The sequence below is a fragment of the Podarcis gaigeae genome (genome assembly GCF_964106915.1).
Source record: "Podarcis gaigeae genome assembly, chromosome: 6".
Taxonomy (NCBI): Eukaryota; Metazoa; Chordata; class Lepidosauria; order Squamata; family Lacertidae; genus Podarcis; species Podarcis gaigeae.
The window spans coordinates 59,466,466-59,493,648 of record NC_139682.1 but is presented as its reverse complement, the minus strand read 5'-3'; the positions used below and the strand labels follow the sequence as shown (position 1 = coordinate 59,493,648).

At 42.4% G+C, this 27,183-nt stretch overlaps 1 protein-coding gene across 2 annotated transcripts in view; it reads right to left on the bottom strand.

The window, feature by feature from the left end:
* FGGY (FGGY carbohydrate kinase domain containing) overlaps positions 1–27,183 on the bottom strand; it is a 140,661-nt gene that overhangs the window by 47,003 nt on the left and 66,475 nt on the right. For both annotated transcript variants that reach the window (XM_083742784.1, XM_083742785.1), the window contains exons 8-11: positions 25,427–25,530; positions 6,686–6,793; positions 5,440–5,501; positions 875–1,022 (exon numbers count right to left, since the gene is read on the bottom strand). In XM_083742784.1, coding sequence (XP_083598910.1) covers positions 875–1,022; positions 5,440–5,501; positions 6,686–6,793; positions 25,427–25,530 — 422 coding nt within the window. The remainder of the gene's footprint in view (positions 1–874; positions 1,023–5,439; positions 5,502–6,685; positions 6,794–25,426; positions 25,531–27,183) is intronic.

Sequence of the window (27,183 nt, the reverse complement as noted above, 5' to 3'; positions counted from 1 at the left end):
TAGTGGCACCCGCACTGTGGAACGCCCTCCCATCAAATGACAAAGAAATAAACAACTATCTGACTTTTAGAAGACACCTGAAGGCAGCCCTGTTTAGGGAAGTTTTTAATGACTGATGTTTTATTGTGTTTGTAATATTCTGTTGGGAGCTGCCCAGAGTGGCTGAGGAAACCCAGCCAGATGGGCAGGGTATAAATAACAAATTATTATTATAAATTATTATATTATTACTTGTGCAATGGGGTTTTCTTCCTTCCTTCCCTGGGCGTCCCGAAATTGGCTACTGGGGAAAGAACCCCCACAAAAAAAAAATGCACAAGAGTTTACACTTGTTAATGTTAAATGTGGATTTAACATTTAATTGCTTTCTCTGGAAGAAAGCAAACTGCTTTGGCAGAGAAGGTATTACTTGTGAAGTCCTAATGGCTCATGGGTCAAAATAAGGATGCAGGAAGTGGACAGTATGGGAAAGTAGCCTTTCAGATGGGATAGCACTCTTTTTGTTTTCTCTGCTAACAGTTAATGTGCCTTCTCATCTGAAGTTTGCTGCTTTTCTATACTTCAGCTGCTTGGCCAGTCCTACAGAAACATATGAAGCTGCGCAAAGCTCAAAACTAATGTGATTAAAAATTTAAAATGTGTCAAAACATACCTCCTTACGTTTCAGTCATATAATATGGGAAGTATCCTGAACTTTTGCATCCTCAAAAAAGTTCCAATTTCAACAGCAACAAATGAAAGGAAAATCCCTAAACTCAGTGGGATTTCTATTAAAGAAGGATGGTAATGTTCAAAATACAAATGCTCATTTCAAGCTCTCATTTTATCCCATTGTTCTGTTCTGACCCGTTTTCAAAGGCAGGCTGTTTCTTACCATGCCCTTTAGTGTAATATCTGCAAGGGGAGATCTGTTGCCATGGAAATCTGGCCAAACATGTAAATCAACAGTGAGGAAACCCACAGGCAAAGATTTCTTAATCAGATCCAGGTGACCATTCAAGTATGTATATATACTTTGAGCACTGCAAGAAAAACAAGTAGAAAAGAAAAAGGGGTGTGGGAGAGAGGTTATTCCTCGAACATATTGCATGATCTGTACTCCTAAAACAGATATACACACAAATTATCAGAAGGCCTACAAAGCCAAATTAAAATATGGAGAGGGAGGTGAAGAGAAGGAGAAGATGATATCAATATATTACTTTTCAGGTATGCACTGTTGAACAGCATGGGTAAGAATCAAAAGTGGAACTAGGATCTCATCATAGCAACACTTAAGAAGAGGTTTGCATCCTGATCCCAAGCACATTTGTTTAATCTCATTTAATTTGAGTCAGGCACTTGCAAAAGAATCAGCTAAGTCTCACTGACCACATAGATCAACGGCTAGCCCTTCTCCGGCTACACCTACATGGCAAGCTTGAGAATTGCCACATCTCGTGAAATCACCAGAGAGCTAGCTGCATGCATGGGATTTAAACACAGAACGTTTGCACGTGAAATAAATCATGGGAATTTCTCATGAATATTAATGGAATTTTGCAAGCACAGGGCAAACACAGCATGCTCAGCAACGGAAGCCTTGGGTACAATCCAGAGAATCCTCAGAGAATCCTGCTTAATTTCCATTCATATCAGTGGAACTTAAAAGTGTGCTTAGTTTTCTCTGGAATGTACCCAGAGGGTGAAATCCAAAGAAAGTGAAAACAAGCCAAATCCTACTGAAATCCATGGGAATTGCAATCTAGCCTTCGATTGCATGCACTGACATGCCAGTAAAACTATGCTACTATTACCACACTTTATAAGCTCTAGGAAAAAACCTTGGGAATAGGCTTTTACAAACATCAGGGATGGATTTTTAAAATTCTACTGTTAGTTTTGCCTTCCAGGGAGTACAGAGAAGACTTCATTTTCAGAAAGAATGGTCAATAGGAGAGCATCTTCCTCTAATTACAATTGATTAGTCATTGTCTCAGTTTTGGAGGTCCAAATAGTGATATTCATTTAGCCTCTGCATGTATATTCAGTCATGCACTAATGAGCTCCCTGAGGGAATTTGGCATGTGTTTACTACTCTGACTTATGACCTCCTTGCAGCTGTATATTTATATTCTGCATTTAAGCATTCAGCTGCACATTGTTTCAATTAGGGCTTACCATGTGTTTGCTATCTGAGGATATCATTCAAAATGAAGTGCACTTGGAAAGCATTAAAATAACTAATTCATATCATTATTCACATACTTTAAAGGTTGTTTTATGTGACTTGTGGAGGAAAACACAGCAATAGTTTTGTAAGTTACTACAATTCCTTAGTAACCTTATTTCGTTTCCATTTGTCTCTTTATGCCCATTAGCCCTTCAACAAGGAAGATGGCAAACAGAAGGGAGAAGAGGACTTTCCCCAGAATAAGTGCGCAAAAGATAGAAGACTCAGCTGAGAAACAGCGCGCTTCCATTGAGATGGAGGAATAGGGGAAACCTGGTGAGAATATCTTGTCTCAAGGCAATATCATAGCCTTAATCTTAAGTCACTAGATAGTTTGAGTTTAAATCATTTAGGAAATTAAGGAAAAACAAAACTTCAGTTTGTAGGAGGCCACTTCCCCAAACCACAACAGCTATGTAAGATTTATATAGCACTGTAGGCTGTTTACTTTGAAAAGCTTCACATAGGTATGAAAATATAAAATGGCCTTACAGTAAGCCATGTTGACCAGCCTTCCCCAACCTGGTGGTATTGAACTACAATCACATCAGCCACAGTGAGCCTGTTGCAGATTGAGCTAACTGTAGTCCAAAACATCTGGAGGGCACCCAACTGATGCAGACTATTACTCTCTAATCCAAATGGCAAATCCTCTTCAGCATCTCAAAGGTACTGAATACCCTTTCAAAAACAAATACACTCTGCAGATGCTAGAGCATGAACCTCAAATCTTCTGTTATTGCAGCTATGATATATGCACATCATTTCTATGCTTATATTGTAGAATGGGAGTTGTTGGTGGGCGATCATCTCCTGTCTTAGTTCATAACAGCAGCAAGTTTTGAACTACAGACTGCTCAAATTCTTAACACATTAACTCCTTTATGCACTAGGACAGAGGTTTTCAATCTTTTGGGGTCCACGGCTCCCTTAACCAACTACATTCTTTCTGCGGTACCCCTGTGGGGCTCAGGAGCCCAGTTATGTCACCCCTTGCCTGCAGAGCCGGCAGCCCCTCACCCCTTTTTGAACACCCTCCCTTGTGGAGTGTTCCCTCAGCCTCCTCTCTTTTCCCCTCTCCTTGGGAGTCCTCTGGGCAGCCACAGCTGTCGCCCCTGGTCTCTGAGCTGCCCCCTCTGCCCCAAAAGAAGTGTCTCCTCACACTGCCCCACAGGGACCTGTGAAGCATTCCTTGGCCAGCCCCAGAGGCACCATACGCCTGGGCAGCTTGTAACCAGAGATGCTGCAACAAACAGCTATGCAAGCCTTTTGGGAGGTAGAGACTTGAGAGGGAATCAGAGGAGGGAGGGAAGGAAAGGGGGACAGAGCCCAGTGTTGCCCGCAGCACCCCTGACCATCATTGAAGGCACCATTGCACTAGGAACAACAACAGCAACAGCAACAAAACAATGCCACTTTCCCCATCATTTACCAGAGTATGATTCTCCATTGCTTTTCACTTTCTGACTCGGATAAATTAGCAAATTCCAAGCCTGACTAAAATTTCCTCTGTGCACCCCAGCAAAGATGTCTGACTCAACTTTGCAAAAGTGGTCATAGGTGCCTGAACAGGTGGGTATAACATGATCTACTGTAGATGTAATGTTCAAACTTAGCTACTCAGGACCCATGACTCATGGCTTCTTTCCATTCAACACAGCTACTTGATGTTCAAAGTAATATAGAGAGAGAAAGGATGGTAATTTTATGTGACTTGTTTGCTACGTTTGCAACTTTAAACTCACTTCCTTAAAGAATAGTCATCTGGAAAGCATTATAGAACTGCAATTGGGCACATGCCTGTGACAGTAAGTGCTGTAAGTCTCTTTACCAACAAACTTCTGTCCAGCATCTTTGGACAGAACTAAATGCAGCATCTCAAATGCATTTGCTGGCAGTGCAAGAGCTTCTTCTCGATGTCTTATTTTCACTATGCTAAGAAATAGAGATATCACGGAGATTCATATTTCCTGTCTTGGAATACATGTCTTGAGGGGATTTTACATTTGCAACACAAGGCAAGAATTCCAACCCCTGAATTTATCTCTGGGCATGGCTGTCCACAGAAATAGCTGGGCAGGGAACAAGGTCTATGACTTGGCCTAACTATTCACAGCCTTTATATGACTGAACCCTACACACCATTACGTTACATGGTTCTGAAGAGAGCCATATAATGTTTTATTGTAAATTTGTTTAATTATATTACAGCTTTAAAATGGTTGTTGCCTGCTCTGGGCTCATGAAAGCGATGAAGGGAAGGATATAATTCTAAGTAATAAATGAATTAGACACGTGGCAAAATGATTGACTGGCCACTGATTAATAGAAGGATGAGAACCACAATCATTTCCAGCATGTAAACCACAGTGTAATAGGCTGGCAGTATTAAGATGGCTGCACTGTCGCTTTTTCTTCTCTTACACTTAACAACCTCACAGGATGAACATATGTATTGCCTTTGTTTCTTTCTTTTTTTCTAGACATCTACTCATGTCTAGAGCAAAATGCCAATAGCAAGGTAGCTCAAGTTATACCTCACCCCTAGAATTTAACACTTTCACATTTGAAACGTGAAATTCTGCTAGCCTGAGGCTGCCTAAGGTTTGGTGCATATGCTGTCCTACATGGAAACCCGATCTTGACTTAGAGAAGTCTTTGATGTGCAAAGCAAAAAGGCCAGGCAGACTATTTGGCATAAGGACAAAAGAACTGTAGCCTAAAGGTGAATGTTCAGAGGACCAGAGTTTCAACCATTTATTCTTGCATTACCTCTATTATTACGTTTGTAAAAGCTCAGATGGAAAGCTGACTATAGAAATGATTTCTACGGTGGCAATTTGATAAGTGAAGCCATTTTGCAAAGGCAAAATTCGTGTCTAGGTAAACAGCTCCAGAGAAACACTCGAAACCTAGACTGCCCAAACATTCGTAAGGGTATTTCACAAGGACAAAATGGCTGGAAAAAGTCAACTTCTGGTGGCGTCAGCATGTCAGAAATGCCCACGTGAATCAGTCCTCAGGTGTTCAAAACAAGAACGATTGTATTCCAGAATGGGAAGGTTGAAAAGCCAGCTTGGAAAGGGAAACAACTTAATATGGTGAGAAGCAGCCCAACCCACATCCCAGCTAAGCTGGAACATTCCAGCTGAACTAGTTTCTGGAAGGCTGCCAAACTGCTGTTTCTAAGACAGACTGTAAAATGATGAAGAAATAAGGATGGTGACCTGGCTGCAGATTTTGTCTGTAGCTCTGGGAACGCAGCGTGTCCTTGGACGACATGCTCTATCTTTGGGGGGAAAAGAAAAGTAAGTCAGAGATGAGTGTTCATATCAATCCATGATATATGGTAAGAGTTTCATGTGTCTTGACTTTTTTTAAAATAAATAAATAAATCTAATTTAACTGTATTTAATCCGGTTTTCTAGTGAACTTAAAGGAAAACTAAATACTGTGTGTCTTGCCGAGTTGTGTGCAGTTACAATGTTAGCAGCCAGTTACATGGATCACAGAGACGTGTTTCATGGTTTTCATGCAACTATGCATTCAAAAGATGTGCACAGAAATTAACTTCTGGCTTGCTTCATCCTATGCGCCAGTTTAAGCTACAGCAGCATATACAGCGCAAGCAGGGACTTGCACACCTACTGCTGGAGAAATGAGACGCTATGCCTGAGAACGGGCTAGCTTTGCTCCGCATTCCAGGACACACTCCCTTACTATCAAACATAAATGTGTGTGCCAATTGACACACACACACACACACACAAAAGCAACAACAACCACCACAGCTCTCCAAATTAAAAGTGCTGGAAATTCTGCCCCACTCAGTTCCACTAAGCACAAGGTAAGCAGCCAGGTAGTTAAACTAACATATAACTGCCCCCCATCCCCATCTAAAATGACCCATTTTTAATGCATACCCTTTGACCTCAGCAACTCTCCTGGTAAGAAAGCCTAGCGCACATTCATTACCAACAGAACAGTCCGAGCAAAATAATGATTAGAACAGGATGGGTGGAACTGCGGCCCATGGGCACTTTCATGCTTTTATTTTACATAGTTTATGTCTCAGGTTTTAAAAAAGTTAATAACTATACAAATATTTGTTCTGGCTCCTTTATCTCCTGATGTAGGGAGAAGAGGCTATTTTGCCTCAATCTTTCTTCTGTTGAGAATCAGAAGGACATACCATGATAACATGGAAAAAGCTTCCCATGGCTTATGAGGAACCAACATTATAACTTCTATAATTACCAGTAATGCATCAGTTCTAGGTGATTGGATGATTATAAGATTTGAACGGTCACGTTCCCTTGTCACAACTAGCTCCAGCTAGCTTGTAGCTTTATCAGAATTACTGGGATTCCCATTGCAGTTCATACGATCCCACTAGCTCCCAACACATTTGGAGCTTAGCGGTGATTCTTTTTTAACTCAGACTCTTTACTGTGAAGAGAAAGCCAAACTCACCAGCTTTCCTGTAGCACTCTGGCCTCCCTCGTTTAGCCAGAATCCCGGCACCATAGCTGAGTCATAGGGCCCCCAAACTCCAGGGACAAACACAGGGGACTTGCTTATCTGAAGAGGGAAATTAAAATCCAGATACTTAAAAGTTTAACACACATCATGTTCATGTTAAACCAGGCATAGGCAAAAGCCCTCCTTTTGGGACTGCAATTCCCACCATCCCTGGCCACTGATCCTGTTAGCTAGGGATCATGGGAGCTGTAGTCCCAAAACATCTGGAGGGCCGATTTTGCCGATGCCTGTGTTAAACACTATCTACCTATGTAATTGGCTCCTCGTGGTGGCAGTTACCATGAAGCAACATGATCAGCATGAACAGGGAAGAAAACATGATGGCAAAACATGTGGAAAAAAGCATCTGAGGAAATAAACTTAACTGGACAACTTCTGTGGCAGCAGCAAATAAATAATAAACTGGGCATGAAGTTAGAGGGGTAAAGATACTGACTCACTACTAAAGCTAGACCAGTCTCCCCCATATTTTGTTAAAATTGGCACCAATGTCAGAAGCTGTCTTTGAAACATTGACTTTCTACTTACTTAACTTTGAAAACGGAACAGAAAGAGTTCCTGCAATTATTTCAAAAGGTAATACCTTTCCTGAAACTGGATTTTTAAATTATTATTTAAAAAAAATGAAACCCTGCTTCCAATTATGCTTAGGGACAGTGGCTGTAAATATGAATCTAAAATGTGTTTTCTGAGCAGTTTCAGGAAGGTCTAAATATTATGTGTCCTACTCCATTATTTAACCACATTCCATAAATTATTATTGCACTGTTCCCAAAGCTACCTTGTGCCTCTGCCAGCACTCAAAGGGAAAGTCCAATTAAAAGACTAACTGGTACTTCTGGGAAACCATCAGGTTTTGAATATCTCCAGCCAGGCTTGGTATTTTAGAGGATACCCACAAGAATTTGCCAGGACAGGATATTTCCGTCTCCCTAGCTTGGCTCTAGTTACACACTTAGATGTTCATATCATCTTACAACTGAAATACCATTTGTATGCATTCCAAAAAACTATCAACAAACGTGTGGCGCAATTGAGATTTGCACATCAATACATCTTTGGGCACAGACAATGGGTGTGGACATTTTATTCTTCACTAGGGATCATTTTGTCCTTCTCCCAGAACATCTACAGGGATAAAAGGAGGTTCTGGGATCTGGCTGAGGGCCATTTGCTCTTTCCAATAAATCTCTCCAGAGTTTCAGATACACCCACTCACCCCAGATTTCCCTTTCCCACAATATGTGGGATCTGCCCAGTCAGAAAAAGATAAATGGATGTCCTTAAAGAATAACTGATAATACAATATTATTTGTACAATATTTTGTGGCCTACTTGCACACTTTATTCATGTTCACCATTACCTGAGAAGGAGAATCTCAGAAAGCAGCAGAATAAAGGCTGAAATTACATTAGATCTAGGTCTTTAAATTGCTAATATTTTACAGTAACACAAAGATGCAATTTGCTACTCAGCCTAACAAACTCAATCAGCCTTACCTCTGCTTGCTCCTGACATCTAGAGTGTACTTTGAGGTCATTTCGGGGTATTTGTAGCTTAGCAAGTAAATCTCTCAACCAGTAAAATTAAGACTACCAATGGTTCCAAGAGATTTAACAATCTCTAGGAAAGAGTGTATTTTGGGAATGGGTGGGGGGCAGATAGCAAGATTTCCCTCATCCACCTCTTCAATTAAAAAACAAGGGATAAGGTCTTTAACAGGTGGTGATATGAAGTCTGAGTAATTGGCTCCTGGTTTCTTTCTTGCCACTATTTTAAACAAACATGAAAAGTGATTCAATAAATATTCAACCCCAGCCATGTACCAGCTGCAGTCTGGTTGTCTATTATAAAGAGCCAATGTCTGTCTAATCTGAGGTTAACCATTTGTGCAAGTTAGGGAATTAAATAGTAAATACGTGAAGTAGCAGCCTAGGAGTTGCTTCAATTCCACTGACAAGGAAGCATGTTAACAGGCTCAAACAGAGGACACTTTTATGAAACAGCACTGGATCATTATCTGATTATTTGTGCTAGTAGGAGTGGGTCAGTAGTAACTTCTGACTCAAGAGTCAGATAATTACTATGTCTTACATGCTTTTAAGTCTTCGCCCTTGACAAGCCTACCCACATTTAACATTACATATGACCAAACTTGCAATCCCCAGTTGAGGAAGGCGGAAACTGGGGAGGGCAGAAAAACTCAAGCTTTACCATTTCTATTTTTCTTTTCCCTTCCCCCACCCATTAATGAGTTAAGAGTTAACCTTTTACTACTATTCCACAATGCAGTGGCAGAGATTGGTGGTGGCAAGACTATGGCTAATGCACTTCTCGCAGGGACTACGTTATTTCCAACAATAAGATTCTCTCCCATGCAGGACTGTACTCCCACACCACTAGCATAATCCTAGTTATCACTGGTTCACAAGAAAGAGCATGATGATTAAGAAACCCTACAGCTGGTTCCTTGTGCTGCCATTTCGTCTCTGTTGGTCAGTGGTAGAGAAACTCATAAGGTCTTAAGGCAAAACCAAGTTCTATGCTGGATCTTGGTAATAAGAAATGACAACCATTGCTTCAACAAGAAAGTGTTCAAGACATTTGGCGTGATCCACTATCTTTTATGAAGTGAAAGATTCCAGGCCAAGTATATGTATCTACCAGTCATCTTATGTTTGAAGATAGCTGAGAAACTCTGGGGAACTGGATTTCACCAGTAGGCCAGATCATTACCCCCAGCAGCCAAATTTGATGTTAGGTGACCCATTGTGTCACAATGACACCACCAATGACAACAGTTTTGTCTGAACAGTTTAAAATCAAGCTGTGAGAGCAAAGGTACAACCCACAAAATCCAGGCAATCAGCTAATCACTGGCATTTACAAATCCCCTTTTGCCTGAGTCACGGCTTGATCGGCTCTGCACTTGACATAATATGACATCAGGTGCAGGTCAGCTGGGCATGACTTGGCTGAAATGGGCCAAATGGTCAAAGGACCTCTACTGCCACCTTGGAAGAACACACACACATATTAAGAATTGCTGGATCACAGCCATTGCACTTACAACCACAAGAACAGTACAATATTGTTTCATAATGAGTCACTCATAGGCACCCTTGGATTATCTGATCACCAATTAGCATCAACTGTTTTAGCAGGAAGATTTCTATCTGTTAAATGGAGAAAAGCATTGTTGCCACTGAGGTTGTATGCAAACCCTCTTCAACCACTGAATTATCCCAAGGATTTCTCTCTCTTTTTTGTTCAGAGTATTTCAACTCTTATAAAAGTTCAACGCTTTCTAGCAAGATGAAGAAATGAAAAAGAACTCTGTGTGGGAGGATTTAACCTCAGTCAGTACTCCCTGCAAGATTTAAACTAATATGCAAGATATGTAAACATTATAGAGCAGTCAGAAACAAATGAAACAATGAATCCAGTTTAACAGTATTCAGCTGTGATACAAGTGCCAGAAGGCAAGGTTTGTTATGAGTAAATCATCGGGATGAGGTACAGCCCTCGGTTCAACCTCGGTGTGCCCTACTGAAAATCAGTGTTAAACTCTTGAGGATCAAAAGTACATCAGATAACTGGGGCCTGCAAAACTCTAGAAAGCTAGAAAACAACTACAAAAATGTAGAAACAACTACAAAACAAAGGGATGAGTTGTCTTGTTTATTTTAGTTTAACAGAATCACAACTGTGCACATTTACAGGAGGAAGAAAGCTCGAAACTAAACTCGTATGTGGTTTTAAATGCCATCTCCTGGTGCAGACAACAAAATGAACCCGTCATCTTCCCACCAAGATAAAAGCAATGTTCTGGTTTATGGATTTTCAAAAGCAAGGAAGGAAGGCAGGAGGGAGGGAGGGATGTTTCAACGGAGACACAGACATTTGAAAGCAGAAGCTTAAATATGTGTGTGTGTATCTGTCTTGATTGGAGTCAGGGATCAGTGCCTGGGATCAATGGAAAACCATATTTTCTCCAGAAGCTTTTTGTACTGGCACCTTAAAAGCATTCTGTGGTCTCATGAACCTCTGCCCCTCCTGCACTATTTTAATTTACTTGATCCTTGCTCCTTCTTGATTTGTCTCAATCTTGGGAACATTTGGGGGAAAGTGCAGAAAATTTGTTGTTAGAGAGATTCAAAGCCTTTTCCCTCAGCAGCATATTTGGCATGGGAGAACTCAAATGCCCCTTCCACAGATGGCATTTGTTTGCGGGGGAAATGGTTTAATTAATAGGGAATTAAATTTAGAGAATGCCATGGATTTGTCAAAAGTGAGTTCTATATTTACAAGTTGTTCAGTGTCCATGAATTGCCAGTAATAAAAAATCCCAAATGTAGAGTTTTTATAACTAACCTGGTAGCTGACTTCAAGATTTCTCTGTATCTGATGAACCTGGCAATAAAGCAAATGGAGTACGGTGTCCCTCTGCTCTGGCTGTGTTGGTGAAGGAAACCAAATGCACCCAGCTAAATGGCAGACAGGTGAAAGCTATTGCCAGTAGAAACCCTCAAAACAGGCTGTTTGTAGGCACAGTATTTGCTGGCAATGGGCCTGATCCAGGTCTCTTCACTACCTTGGCTGGTGAGTCAAGGAGCTGGTACAGCAATGGGCCATTTTTCCTTGCTCCCTACCTTCCATCCTGGTTTCTGCAACAGTAGAGCTATGGATGTGGCTACTGAGCCTTGACCCTGGTGGTCGGGGTTTGGATTGCCCTCTAAGGCAACCTTATTAGAGAGTTCATTTTCACCCATGTATATTTATGAGAGGGACACGGGTGGCGCTGTGGGTTAAACCACAGAGCCTAGGACTTGCCGGTCAGAAGGTCGGCGGTTCGAATCCCCGCAATGGGGTGAGCTCCTGTTGTTCGGTCCCTGCTCCTGCCAACCTAGCAGTTCGAAAGCACGTAAAAGTGCAAGTAGATAAATAGGTACCACTCTGGCAGGAAGGTAAACGGCGTTTCCGTGCACTGCTCTGGTTCGCCAGAAGCGGGTTAGTCATGCTGGCCACATGACCCGGAAGCTGTAAACCAGTTCCCTCGGCCAATAAAGCAAGATGAGCACCGCAACCCCAGAGTCGGTCACGACTGGACCTAATGGTCAGGGGTCCCTTTACCTTTATATATTTATGAGAATGCTACAATAGAATTACCAGTAACTGCAAGTTAATTAATCCTTATTGAAATATATGAATTGAGAATAAATACATTTCAGTACAGATTATTTAAGCTGCAGGTTTCTCAAAGCCACGACTGGATGTTCTTACACTCACCAGTAGAGGCTCTTTTAAAGCTACCTTTGGAAGAACATATTAAGTCCTCCCATGTTACCATTCTTTGATCCGATCCAGACATTACTGCAGTGGTGTGTGAACCACTTCATGATCTGCTTCGACAACACTCTGGCAATGTCTATTATTTGGAGAGAGAGAAATAATACATGGACAAGGCAAGTGACATTCTTCCTCCTCCATAGTCTTGTTCCATGTAGCCTTGCTAACAGGTGATCATAGCATCCAAATGTCATTTCCCACAACAGCAACCCCAGCATCTGATGTCTGGACATCATTAGCAAAGGTGGTTAAAAAAAAAGGTCAGTGTTTCCAAGCGATCAGAATTTCCAAGTGTTCTCAAGGTTCTATGGAACACAGATACAAGGATGTGTGTTTTTGGTTATTGCCATACCTTCTCAGAAACATCCAAATTGAAGCTACACAGAATAGGTGGGGGGATTATTAAATGCGTTCATGTGTTACCAATAATGTTCAGTCATCTTGAAAGCACCTCTGTAGTGTTACAAAGCAACAATGGTTTCGACTGAGTGATGTGACATGGTCAAAAGACTGGTGTAAATGTGAGTGGATTCTTGGCTTCATAACATAATCATCTTGGAGGCTCTTTGGTTGGGATAGTGCAATGAAAATTGAGAAAGGTACACTTACAGTTCTGCACCCTATTAATACTTAGGTTTACTTTCCAGGTGATAGCCAAGTTCTCAAAATAGGATCAGAGTAGGAATTTATGTAAGTCTATACCGCCAGCAAATGTGGTAGATGAAAGATGTAAGTTCTCTTAATTTCTCACTTCCTTAAAACTGTATGTGCTGATGAGATCCATTTTATTGTCTCTAATTACTATAAATCCAAAGAGGTACTATGTACAAATGTCTTTGCATTTCTGGGTCTATAGAACAGATAATTGTTACTGACAAATTAGTTGTGCAAAACTATTACAGACTCTCAAGGTTTTGCTTCAGCCATCAGCAACAAAATGTTAGCTGTCCAAATTAAGACATTGTTGGTCCTCCAAATTTATCCATTCTATTAAATGGTTCCATATTATTGATTGTTATCTACTTTAATTTCTTTTTATGCTTTGAACATTTGTACTAAATGAAGTTTCCAAGCAACTTTCAAATCTTAACTTAAATTGAGTTTTTAAAGGATTTAAAACTCAACTTTAATCTGTATGTGGGCAGGCATTTACCAAGTGCAAGATTATATTTAAAAAGATTTTCAGCTCTTCATGTTTCATATTTCATAGGACAAATATAATATGAAATCTCTAAGTTTTGTGATTATTATCTTTTAAAGTTTAGTACTTCCTAATTGAGACTGAGATTTTTTTGCCCTGCACTTTAGAGTGCACACTTCTTCACTGTTGTTGTTCTTTAAAATCATTTCATTTAATGAAATTGTCTGAGTACAAAATAACCTTCACCCCTCTACTATTTACTGTGCCACCTGCCATGAAATGGAAGCAGAGTGCTTTGATAAATGGACGCAAAGGTTGTCTGGGTACACTTCCACAGGCAGTGTTGTCTTGTGCACTGAAATGCCTTTTTGTACCCTTCTAAAGTAATATACCACTTACAGCAGACACTGCTGCACATACTAGAAACCCTATACAGAGCAGCTACCCTATATGCCTATTAGTAGGATTTTCAGATGTCTGTTATATTAAGGTACCTTTAAAAAAACAAAAACACACTCCTATTTTCAGGACAGAACAGCACTAAATACCCTGATGATGATGATTACTTTCAAATATCCCAATTCCAAACCAACTTCATAAAGCAGAAGGTACAGCTTCAATGCCCAAATTATCTCCTGTATTTTTCATCTAGATATCCACTATTGGGTATATTATTTCATTCACATTCATTCTCTTCATTCACTGCAACAGATGCTATCCAGATTTACAAACACTCCAAATATAATTCCACAATTTCTACAACTGAAAATACATACTTGGCCTGCTGCTGAAAGCCTGCTGCTGAAACTTCAAAACATCCAATTTGGGAAAACAAATAAGATATTATCAATTACTTTATTTTTACTTCCAAATTGCAAAGCACGAGGATCTTAACTGATTCTAAATATTTGATAAAGTTTGGCTATTCAAAATCTATAAAAATCCTCAGTATAATTTTATGACTACTCTATAAACATTGAATGTGGTCTAGTAGTATGTGCGGGGGGTGGGTGGGTTATTTTTTTTAAAAAGATTCAGATTACAGCAAAAATACTGCATGTACACATAATAAGCATATGCATGTTTACAACAACATTTTATACTGGATAAAGAAGAAAACGGCTAACTCTTTGCAATAAATGGCAAAGACAAAAAAATGGATCGATACATAACCTAAATACCTTAAATCAGGATACACTGAGATAAGCCATTGGTTTGCTATTTAATGTGTAATAAAAGCTTAGTTTGTGCATGCAATTCTCGGAATGTGGACTGCTGTTACCTGATGGCAGACTCGACCATCACATGACAAAGCAATCATTACTGGGAAAATATGGCAAAGTAAATTGACTGAAGTGATAGTGTAGTTCTATGGATCCACGGTTCTTCAACTTACTCTAGTCCCTATTGGGAAAACTCCTATAACAAACTCAGCTGGTGACGGCCAACAGGACTATACCCAAATGCTATGCTCAAAGGGAAAAGTATGGTTTGTAGCACTAAAAAAGCCCCATGAAAAACTATATCAGGGGAACCCTCCTCCTCAAAAAAAAGGCTAATGAGGACTGAACCTGTTTAGTGGCCATGGGAGTGACAGGTGAAAAAAAGGCACCTGAGGAGAGGACAAGAAGAATGTTCTGCTTAGAGGGAACTGCTGGCTAGAACCCAGAACTGCACACTTTTTAGGAAGGAGATAAACAGCAACATATTATTTTTGTTTTGGTTGTGACCAACTGAAGGTGGTACAAGGCCACACCAGCAGCCGATAAGCCTGAATGCCCCTCAGACAAGAACATTTTGTTCCCTGCACTCATTTTAACACCTGGCAGATTGGCAGGGGGGGGGTGGTTCTATGCAGAATTTCTATACTTGGGCAGAAACAGAATCATGTTAGAGCAACTCAGCCCCACAGGCTCTGGTGTGACAGCCATGGCAAGTTGGGCAAAGCAAACAGCAACAGTGTTCCAAGATGGGGCGCACTGGTTTGAACCAAGTCTCAGGGAGTAGGTGAATAGTGAGTGAAGGACCTCCGTTATTTTCTGTCTTTATAGACAATTACCTCGGAGCAAACTGCAATTCAAAGCACAATACACACACAGAGAAAGAAAAGAAATAAAACATTAACAATGCATTTTGCTCAATCAAATAGGTCCCACTCTGGCAAAAAGGTTTGTCTCTAGGTTTTGTACTTAGAGCTGCAAAATTAATCTCATGTTCTGTGACCATAAAAAGATGTAAATTTACAAATAGCAAGAGCTTTGACAGTAAGAGCTGTTCGACAGTGGAACAGCCTCCCTCGGGAGGTTGTGGACTCTCCTTCCTTGTAGGTTTTTAAGCAGAGGTTGGATGGCCATCTGTCATGGATGCTCTAGCTGTGATTTCTGTGTTGCAGGGGGTTGGACTAGATGACCCTTGGGTCCCTTCCAACGCTAAGATTCTATGGTTCTATGATTCCATTCTACTTTTGTTCAGAAAGTGGAGATAATATGCGTGCAGGTAGATACCTTTTAAGAAGCTATACCTGCACTGTACATTTAAAGTAGTTACCACACCACTCTGAGAACTCCCCAAAAGAATCCTGGCAACTGTTGTTTGTTAAAAGTGCTAAAAGTTGTTAAGTAAAGGTAAAGGGACCCCTGACCATTAGGTCCAGTCATGACCGGCTCTGGGGTTGCTGCCAAGGGAACCGGCGTTTGTCCGCAGACAGCTTCCGGGTCATGTGGCCAGCATGACTAAGCCACTTCTGGCGAACCAGAGCAGCGCACGGAAATGCCATTTACCTTCCCGCCGGAGCGGTACCTATTTATCTACTTGCACTTTGACATGCTTTCGAACTGCTAGGTTAGCAGGAGCAGGGACCGAGCAATGGGAGCTCACCCCGTTGCAGGGATTCAAAACGCCGACCTTCTAATCGGCAAGTCCTAGGCTCTGTGGTTTAACCCACAGCGCCACCTGCATCCCAAGTTGTTAAGAGACCCCAATTTCCCCACAGAGCTACAATTCTCAGAGTGATTTAACAACCTGTCAGGGGTTCAGGAGCAGAGGCACAGGGAAGAGAGGAGATGGAGAGCGAGAGGGAGGAATCCGAGGGGAGCGCAGGAGAGGAAAGTGGTCCGAGGGATTCCAGGAGCCTCTCCAGCGAATCGGAAGATTCACAGAAGGGGGCGCCAGCGGCCAAGGGCAGGGGGTTCCCAAGGGGAACGCTCCAGGAGCAAGGGGGCAGCAGGGACTCCCAGAGCAGTAGTTGGAAATCAGGACCAGCTTCCCCACCAGAGCGGAGTGGGGGGGGAAGAGTCCCAAGCATCGGGGCCAGTGCATTCCCCACCAGGGAGAGAAGACGAGACAGGGCTGACCACGCCTCCATCGGAGAGTCTGACAACGGGGGGAAGGTCAGATCCGGCCAGTGTCCCGGAAGGGGGAAAGCAGTGACACAAGCAGTGTGACGGTTAGGAGAAAGGTCACTGGGTTGGCGCGAGAGGCAAGTTCAAATGTACAGGAGCGCGGGACAGCAGAGAATGAGGATTGGGAACCTGGTCCTAAAGCCCGCCGGAGGGAGGGGGAGGAGCTGAGCGACTCAGCGTCGGAAGAGTCCAGAAAGGGCAATGTCCCAGCTGGCAGGAGGACCCAGAGGAGGAGAGAACAGCGCAGAAGGTGGAGCAGGGCTAGGATCTTAAACTGGTGCGGAAGGGGAAGTGATTCAGACGGGACTTCGCCAATCTAAGGTCTAAGATGTAGGGCTGCACGCTCTGGCGTTGAAATGGAAACTAAACTTCAATAAAGACTTTTGTACATTACATCAACCTGGTGTTGGTCCTCTGTGAGCTGGGATCTAGAGGCAGCTCTGACACAACCAATCTCTCTTTCTGGGGATCTCTGGGAATTTTAGTCCTGTGAGGGCAAAAGACATATGCTAGCCAGTGGCGGGGGAAGGGGGTGCGGGTCGCCCCGGGTGTCATCACTGAGGGGGGGGGTTACAAAATGACAAAAGTATGAGGGTTTTTTTAAAAAATGGCTCATGAAACTTTTTAGTTCCATCCACAGATGTTACAAAATGTTGCTGGCACTGGGCGCCACACTGTGGGGGCCGGCACTTACAGCGGGGCCTGCAGTGTGCCCAAGCCACACGTCTCTCCTGGGAGTGACGTGGTGGCTTGGGTGCCTGTAGGCTCCGTGCTGCCTAAAATGGCAGCATTGGACTTGCATCTGCCCACTGCCTCTCCCTCCGACTCCCTACAGCTGAGGGGGAGGTGGCAGAGAAGCTCCATGCAGCGCACCCCACCCCCGGCTGCAGGACACGCGCACCACACCCGGCACCCGAGCAGCTAGCTTTGCTGCTGATCCTAACTACACTCAGCACCCTTAAAAAACTGCAGTTCCCAGCTTTCTTTAGTGAAGCCATGACCACAAATTATGCAGTTAAGTTTCCAGTATTTGGGGACAACGCAAGGATCAGTACACGCAGAGTCTAATAGATGAGCCTCACCCAGGGAAAATATTAGTTGCTAGAAACTGCTGGAGAGTGCTCTTGTGCTCAGGCCATGTTTGTGGGATTCCCCACAGGCATCTGGCTGTGAGAACGGGATACTGGACTAGACAGGTTATTGGTCTCATCCAGAAGGCTCTTCTCATAACTGTTTAAAGTGGCATGATGTTGCTTTAAATGTATGGTGCAAATGTGCCTGAAATTTATAGTTTCTTAAGGGAAAATGTAGAAAGTTTCAGAAGCCAGGAAATGGAGAGAACATTTGAATCAGTTTAAATGTAGGTTGTAAAACTGGTGAATTAAAGTGCCTGAAAAATGAGGTCAGTTCAATATCTGATCCACAACTCATGGCTTATCTTTCCTCTCTCATGCTAGTAGGTTCCAATGGTGTTCTTTCCAGATTTCAGTTTAATGTGATTTCAGTGTTCTCTCTGTCAATTACACTGCATAACTGTCTATGAAACTCTCCTAAGCCAATGGAGTTGCTGTGGTCCTCAACAGTTTGAAGTATTTGTAAAACCTTACTAGCAAACCCAGACCAATTCACATCCATGTGTTTTTCCATGATTATGGGGCCAGTTGTCCTATGGTACTTCATTTTCCACTTTTCTCTCCTTCCTTCCTTTTTACCGAGACTGCAAATCTCCAGCTGCCATCATCAGAGCTATTGCCACATCTGCAGCCTGGTCACTCACTGTGGCAAAAGGTGTGTGTGGGGGGAGGTTAGTAGTTCAGTTAAGGGACTGGCTTTGTGCCGAATTGTTCACAAATTCTGCTGATCTTGAGGACTGCTTATATGTTTCTCTATGTGGGCAAGAAAGTGCTGAAAGGACAGAATGGTTGTATTTGCTTCTATGGGCACAAAGAAGTGCCAGACAGTTCTTATTCTGTAAGATAGAATTCTGCCACCTTTTATCTGCCACCAAAGGCACAGGTATTCCTACAGGGCGACTAAGAAAATGTAACAGTTTGAAGCAGTTCTACTGTGTGAGAAGGTGGAATTGCTGTCCAAACATCTGCACTATGTATATTTAATTGTTAGCTATTCAAGATTTCTCCCCACCACCTTTAGCAGGAGAGAGGCTGTGTGCTTAGAAAAGTATCCATGTGCTCTAATATTTTTTTAAAATAATCTTTATTACTTTTCAAACTTACAAGAAAAGAAAAAAGAAAAGAAAAGGCAGGAGAAAAAGACAAAATAGAGCAGACAAGAAAAAAGAACAAAAGAAAAAACAATACAATAAACAATACAAAACACAACCTTAACACTAAACTGAACAAAACAAAACAACAATTTAAAAACATATAGCATGCCATTTCATTACTCTATCTTTCATTCCCTTATTTCATCGACCTTCTCTCACCTCCCTTTTTGTATTCCACTTCTGTTACTTGTTTCAGCAATTCCTTTCCATCTTTCTCTATTTTTATCATTATGAATATCTTAACATATTTTTAACCTTATTTTCCATTAATACTAAAGTACTTATTTATACTTAACTTATATACTTATAACATTTCTGCTAAAGCCATAAAGTTTCATTCCAACAATTTTCAAACACTCATTAATTTTACAATATTTCTATATACAAATTTTAAACTTTCCCAATCTTCTACCACCATCTCTTCTCCCTGGTCTCGGATTCTGCCAGTCATTTCCGTCCATTCCATATAGTTCATCAACCTGGAGATCTTCTGTCCGATGCTCTTAAATCTTTTCCAAGTCCCTTCTGCAATTCTTCTTCATATTCTTTGATGCTGAAGATGCTGAAGAGCAAGTCTCGGGGAGGCCCCCATTCCCTCTCGACAGGCCAGCCAACTCTCCACAGCTAGAACCAAGGTCCATACAATATCTCAAATCATGTTTCAAGGCTCCTCCAGATCCAAAGGCCCCCACAACTCCAATCACCTCCTGACACAGATTCAGGACCCAAAGGTCAGTAAATCCCTGCATGAAAGAGTCTATCCAACCTTCCTTCATGTGCTTTAATTTCTACCAGGACCAGACCTACCATTGGACAATGAATGATAATTTTTAGATTATATGTTTCATTTTTTCATCCCCAAGCAGATATGCCCAGGAGACTTTCCACTTGGTCAACCTTGGGCACTATGCATGTTTACTTATGAGGGATCTGATGTTCTGCTTCAGGCAGTATAAGATCTTGGGCTAACCCTGCACAGTTCCACTATTAAAGGTAAAGGGACCCTGACCATTAGGTCCAGTCGTGGCCGACTCTGGGGTTGCGGTGTTCATCTCACTTTATTGGCCGAGGGAGCCAGCGTACAGCTTCCGGGTCATGTGACCAGCATGACTAAGCCGCTTCTGGTGAACCAGAGCAACGCATGGAAACACCGTTTACCTTCCCGCTGGAGCGGTACCTATTTATCTACTTGCACTTTGATGTGTTTTCGAACTGCTAGGTTGGCAGGAGCAGGGACTGAGCAACGGGAGCTCACCCTATTGCGGGGATTCGAACTGCCGACCTTCTGATCGGCAAGTCCTAGGCTCTATGGTTTAACCCACAGCGCCACCCACTATTATGCCACTGTAAAACTGCATTTCTCTGCAATCACAGAGAGATTCATGCCCATCATATCAGTTAAATTAAATAACTAGGCCGCAGTCCGACTTTTAAAAGGCTACATTTGAAAATGCATTCTGCCACTTGTGAACCAAAAACCAGGGAGACAGAAGATGGTGTGGCTGAAGAGTTTTACATTCCCATTGTTCTTCTGAAGTCCTTTCACGGTGTCTTGTTTGCAGTAGTTTTGCTTTTGTTTTCATTTGCCTGCAACACCCCTCACCCCACCCCTCTCTACTGATCTGGAGGAGGACAAATTGCTGCCTTTGCAAACTGCTGGGCTGCAGCCAGCTGGCGGAGAGATCCATTGCCCTGGGCATTCGGCTACATCCCCTTGGAGACAGCACGTTTCAACTCCCTAACTTGAACAGAGTGGAAGGGCCAGCGGTGCCTGAAGAATACAAGGTGAAAATCCAGAAAGCAGCTTTTGGATGTTCTCCCTGAAAGCACTTTGCCAAGTGCTGCTACATAAAACGCAAAACGCGATGTAGCACACGAGCCCAATAGCGTGGTGTGCTGCGTTTTGCCTCTGTGCAGACATTTACCGGCACGGCAAAGGACTCCTTTGCAATAAACATTCAAGGAGTCTGATGCTTTAACTATGTGGCATGTTCTGCTCTCAAATCTCAGCCAACATATACTGAAACCACTTGCTGGTCTGGCTCCCACTGAGATTACAGAGATCAGTCTGTAGGAACACTTTGAGCCAGCGTGCCTCTGCGGTCTCCACCCCAGGATGTTCTGCAAAGGACACGTACTGTGCAAGCTCTCAGGCTGGAAACGTGCTCCAGACTCTATTTGTGTAAACAAAGCTGGCAGCTTGGGTGGATATTGTGGAGCAAGAACAGCGCTGTTTTATATACGCTAGTTGCTAAGAGGAGCAGATGAACCAATTCAGAGTAAGCACATTTTGCCTGAAGTTGCTCTTTAAGCCAACAAAGAAACAAAAACAGGCAAAGAACATGCCTTTGAACTCAACTGAGAACCTTTTACAATATTTATAGCGTACAGATTCATCCAAGCAATCCCTTAATTCTTGTATCCTGTTGATCTTAAAATGACCATTAGAAAACCCAGGAAAGTTAGAATCGCACAACAGATAAATTTAACTGCAGCAGGTTATTCGGGCCAAGTGTCAACAACTCCAAACTGAAAACACAGATCGATGGCAGAAGCTGGGCGTGGTGCATGCAAAAATTGCATGATCTAATCATTGCCAATTTCAGCTTGTTAAAGTGTGCAGATCTTAAAAACACACATTTGGGGAGGGGGGACATGACGGGGGGGTTAAAAGATAAAGATATGGAACTTGGGAGAAGGAGAAAGCTGTTTGCAAAAATTGTTGGAAGAATAAACTCTGAACACCATAGAATCAAGCATGCCTTGTAGAAGGGCTGGATACAAACGAGAGAAGAAAATATTTAAAATAGTATTGTAACAGTAGGAATGCTGTGTCACAGTGGATTCCCATGCTGATTACGTCTGCTCATGTCCAACTGTCAACTGTTAAATCTCCTGCTGCCACCACCCCAGTTGTCATTTCGTACTCTAAGTGATCTCCTCCACATTCCCAACAGAAGAGCCCAATGGTTCATTACAGATTGACTTCTATACCACTCAAAATACCAGAGGCATGACCAATAAAAGTATTTCCTTTAATTTCTTAAGACTTTTTTTAAAAAAGCAGGGGATGTAATGGGGCATCCTTCATAATTTTACAGGCCCTGAAGTCCTCCTACTCGTCTGATTCACTGCACGTTGAGTCACTCATTGCAACCCCTCCTCTTCCACAACCCTCTCTCCCGCCCCCACTTCCCCAGAAAATAAAGTAACCCAGCAAATTATTTTTGAGTGCTTTGTTCTTAAGATCCTTTGAAAGAAACCCACTACTCGACCATTGCACTTTCACCCTGCTTTATGTTCGCTGAATTTCTCCTGACAGTTGACTTTTTCGTTTGCCAGAACCACAACAAAGGAAAGCCTTGAGTTTCCATACAGGCCATTCTCCCCTCCCCTTGGTCTCTCTGTTTCGCTCTCTACTCTGATCATCTCACAAAGATATTATTGTTGCTGGCTCGCTGGGGCTCAGTGCACCTGAAGCAGATCAAAGGCACTTTTTTATGCCAGCCTGACCACACAGGTCTCTCTCCCACTGCATTAAATTAAACCTGATGATTCATCTCTATTGCCCTTGGGGTCCCTTGGTACAAAGAGAAGGAGAAATATATATATATATATATATATATATATATATATATATGGAGAGAGAGATTTCTAACAAAAACATAGAGGATAATAAACTTAGATTTTATGGCTCTAATTAAAAAAAGGTACAGTTAATTTCAACCAACTGCAGCTGCAAATACATATCATTAAAAAGGCACACACAACTGCCCTATGTCGTCGGCACGGTATATAAACAGGTACAGATAAAAGACTGCTTCAACCAAAGAGTTTTCATATATTCATTCCACAGCAGCTTTGGATTTGTTAGTTGTTCATTGATGGGAAATCATATTGCCTTTGACAATGCAATATGGTGAAAAGGCGGGGGCGGGGGGGAATAGTAGTTTTGGTATTTTGAAACTGAAACAGATTTTGCAGCGCATTCCTATGTTTGCTTTCTTGCACGTATGCTCAGAGGGCTTACTGCTAACTAACTCTGCATAGGACTGTAGCATCAGTTATCTATTGATAGAGAACACCAACTTTAAAGTGGGAGTCTAACATTAGCACAATTTACATTATCACTATTATTTGTCCCAAATGTGCCACTTTGGCCTTGATCATACTGCCCTGTTACTGAGTCCCGCTGCACAAACAAACGAGGCATTCTATAGGGTGTACCAAGTACCTCACTTATTTTGTAATCCTCACAACAAACTTGTAACCCTTATCATAGATGGGAGAGAGAGCTGAAAGGGGCATAAGGCCAGGGGCATAAGGGCACAAGACAGGGGTCAGCAAACTTTTTCAGCAGGAGGCTGGTCCACTGTCCCTCAGACCTTGTGGGGGGCCGGACTATATGTGGTTTTTTTAAAAAAAATAATGAATTCTTATGCCCCACAAATAACCCAGAGATGCATTTTAAATAAAAGGACACATTCTACTCATGTATAAACATGCTGATTCCTGGACTGTCCACGGGTCGGATTTAGAAGATGATAGGGCTGGATCCGGCCCCCAGGTCTTAGTTTGCCTACCCATGCACAACTCTTCTTTCTGCCACATCTCTTATCTGTTTTGAAAAATTGGAGGATTGGTTGATGCCTTTTCCTCCCCATTTCTGTCCACATGATCTGCATTTGTAGCCAGTCAGGGCTTTACAACATGAATTACAAATAGGTGGCCATCAGAGGTATACTTATGGTCCCTTGTGCCCTTGGCAAGGAGCAGTATCGGTGCCGCCCCTCCAGGGGGGGCAGCAAAACACTTTACTACAATACCCACATTAGAAATTGCTATATTTTACATGACCCAAGTACATTAAGTATCTGGAGTGAGGGCCAGGTGAGGAGGAAGGGTGAAAAAAATGCACACCTTTTTTTGCCAGAGGAACGGGAAGCTTCTCGATCTTGCTGCGACAGCGGAGGCACTTTGCCACACACATATACGTTATCCCCTCCAGAAGTCTACCTTCAGACCGCCTTGCCATTTCTCATGAACAGATAACTGGAGTCAGATTTCTGGGGTGGGTTTTTCGGGGGCCTGTGCCCCTAGTGGGGGCGGGAAGCAGTTTTGCCAACTCCTGGAAATGCTTCTGGTGACAGTTCTCCCTCAGAGACAATTCTCTGGGATCTGGTGATCAGAAACTTTACTGCTTTAGTCAACCATCTCCTGGTCCTTGAAAATTCTATCAGCTGTATTAGCTCCTGCTATGCCTTCCTGGGATCTGCCCATTTAATTATCATCCTGCCTGTCTCTCCATTCTGCTGCCAATCTGCTTCTACATTCTACTGGCTACCCCTGCCTGTGCTTGGGATCTGCCAGCAGGAACCAAGGAACCCTGGAACTTCTTCAGACAGAGCACAGATAAACTATGGAATTAGCTATTAGACATAGTAATGGCAGTCAACTTGGATGGCTTTAAAAGGGGACTGGAAACATGCGTGGAGAGTAACGAATATGAACATGATGGCTCCAGTGCAGGAGGAAGTATACCAGCTGCATGAAGTGTCATCCTGAATCTATACTTTACTTCCTTTGCCTCTAACACCACAGTTTATAATTTCCCACCCCTAAATTCATATGTTTGTTTGTGTGTGTCTGTATAAACACAAAAACACACACAAATCCAAAAATGTGTACACTGTCATTTGTGAATAATGCACATATTATTTATTTTGCTGCATATAATTTAGTGAAATCCTATCTAATGAGTCAGTCTACATTTAAGCAAGTTAACAAGTTTTAAATGAAATGAAAATGACTGAATAGGATGACTGAATAAGATAGACAAGAAAACAGAATGCTTTCAGGCATGCGCGCGCGCGCACACACACACACACACACACACACACATATATATATATATATATATATATGCATGCCTGAAGAGAGAGAGAGAGACAGTAAACTTTAATTGCAATCCCAGGAAAAAGCTTTTCCACTAATTCAGTGAGAAAAAATATTGAAGCAAAAATTGCTTATCTGGGCTCTTTTGGAGCCGCAATGCAACTCATAATTCTATAGATCATTAGAGTGCTCAGCACAAGATGGATTTATATTGATTGAGAGAGGAGGTGAGAGAGATGAAGGCTAAAGGGGATTTTCTAAAGACACTGAGTACTCAGTTATACATTAGTGACATGCTCATCATGGGTTACTCTAAGCGAGAGTCTCCGGCTCCAATTTCACACTGTCCAGTTGAAATCGCAGTAGAATAATTTCTGACTTTGCTTTTACATTTTGTGCCTTTCCCTTCGTATTGATTTCTACTACTATTAAAGATGTTTCTCAGTAGCAGATGTATGGTGATCTATAAGAAGTCTCTCAAAGTACTTCATAATATACAGGATACACAAGGGCAAATAAATTAAAAGAGGTGTTTAAAGGGCAGTTTCTCATCAGCCGGATTTATGTGACGGGCATAATGATTCTGCTCCCAACTTACCGCCATGTGGCATGAAGATGTTCCACAGATCACAACGGCTCGGGATGTAATTGGCTGGTTTTCACAGGGCAAGTTATGTCCTTGCACTCTGGCTCCGATCATACCTGGTACGGAGAGACAAAAAATATATAAGAAACCCCATTTTTAAAGACATAACTCTGAGAAGGCTGTCAAACAGTGTTATCAGAGAAGCCGATTTCTCTACTTCTACTTGGCTAATACATCGCCGCCGCCCCCCCCCCCCCATAAAAGTATTGATCACTCTAATGGAAGAGAGAACAATCATCATCAATCAGGATTCACAGCTGGAGTGACAGCCACAGATCCACGACTTCAGATGCAGCTACAAAGGTTTGGGCACCCACACAGGGGTCCCCTGAGTTTTAAACAAAATGGCTGAGGGCAAAATGGGGGTGCTAAACACTTTGTTTGCCTGCAGTCTTCTTCCTTCCGATTCTTACTCCCCCACATGGTCCATTTTTATACTAGCTGTGCTTATTTATGGTCTTAAAGTAAAGGTAAAGAGACCCCTGACCATTAGGTCCAGTCATGGACGACTCTGGGGTTGCGGCGCTCATCTCACTTTACTGGCCAAAGGAGCGGCGTACAGCTTCCGGGTCATGTGGCCAGCATGACTAAGCCACTTTCTGGCGAAGCAGAGCAGCGCATGGAAATGCCGTTTACCTTCCCACCTATTTATCTACTTGCACTTTGACGTGCTTTCGAACTGCTAGGTTGGCAGGAGCAGGGAGCTCACCCCGTCGCAGGGATTAGAACAGCGAACCTTCTGATCAACAAGTCCTAGGCTCTGTGGTTTAACCCACAGCGCCACCCGCATCCCATTTATGGTCTTACATCCCACCTAAAAAAGCAAGTAGATGTGGGGAACGACACCAGGTTGGGAGCAATCGCCAAGGACAGAGGAAGAGACTGGCACTTTTCTCCTGCCTGCTGATTTCTGCTCAAAATTGCCACCCCTCACCTCCATTTCACAGCCATTCAATAAAATTTGAAGGCACAGAGCTATTGTCACTCTGCATTCTGCCCATACCCATTGGCTTTTCTGCAGGTGAATTGGCCAAAGCCACACAAGGAGGTAACAATCCAGTTCATTTTCCTTGCTTTGCACTGTTCCCCTTATTACAGACTACACCAAACACTATATCTGTCACAATTAAATTCTGTCTCTGAAATATGGTGAACGTCGATGAATGAATGATTGACAGTAACTGAAATGAGGCTTTCAGAATTCACCAGTGTTTGTCTCACAAACAAGGACATACTGTAGTGAGCATTGACACTCAAAAAGTTCATCTGGGGGGATTTCCAACATTCATGTGAATGCCAACTGTCATTGTCTCCCCCCGCCCCACTAAACTAGATATATAATTCTCTCATATATATATATATATATATATATATATATATATATATATTTGCTTTCGTAGATTTTCACGGGTACAGGAATGCAGGTTTTGGTGTCCTCGGGTGTCTTCCCGTGTAAAAGTTGGGGTGTCTAGGCGACGTTTCGACGAGGTCTCACTCGTCATCTTCAGGCTGGTGCTTTCGGCTTCTTGTTACTGGAACAGAGCGGGATCTCAATGTTTGAGTTCCTATAAATACTGTAGAGGGGGTGTGGTGTCTAGCCTCCAATGTTCTGGGCAGAGAGGAAGTTCCCAGGCTAGTGTGCCTTTTCTTCTTTTGTTCCTTAATTACTTGAGAGATACCTTGAGTGATTTCTTGAGTGATATCCTGAG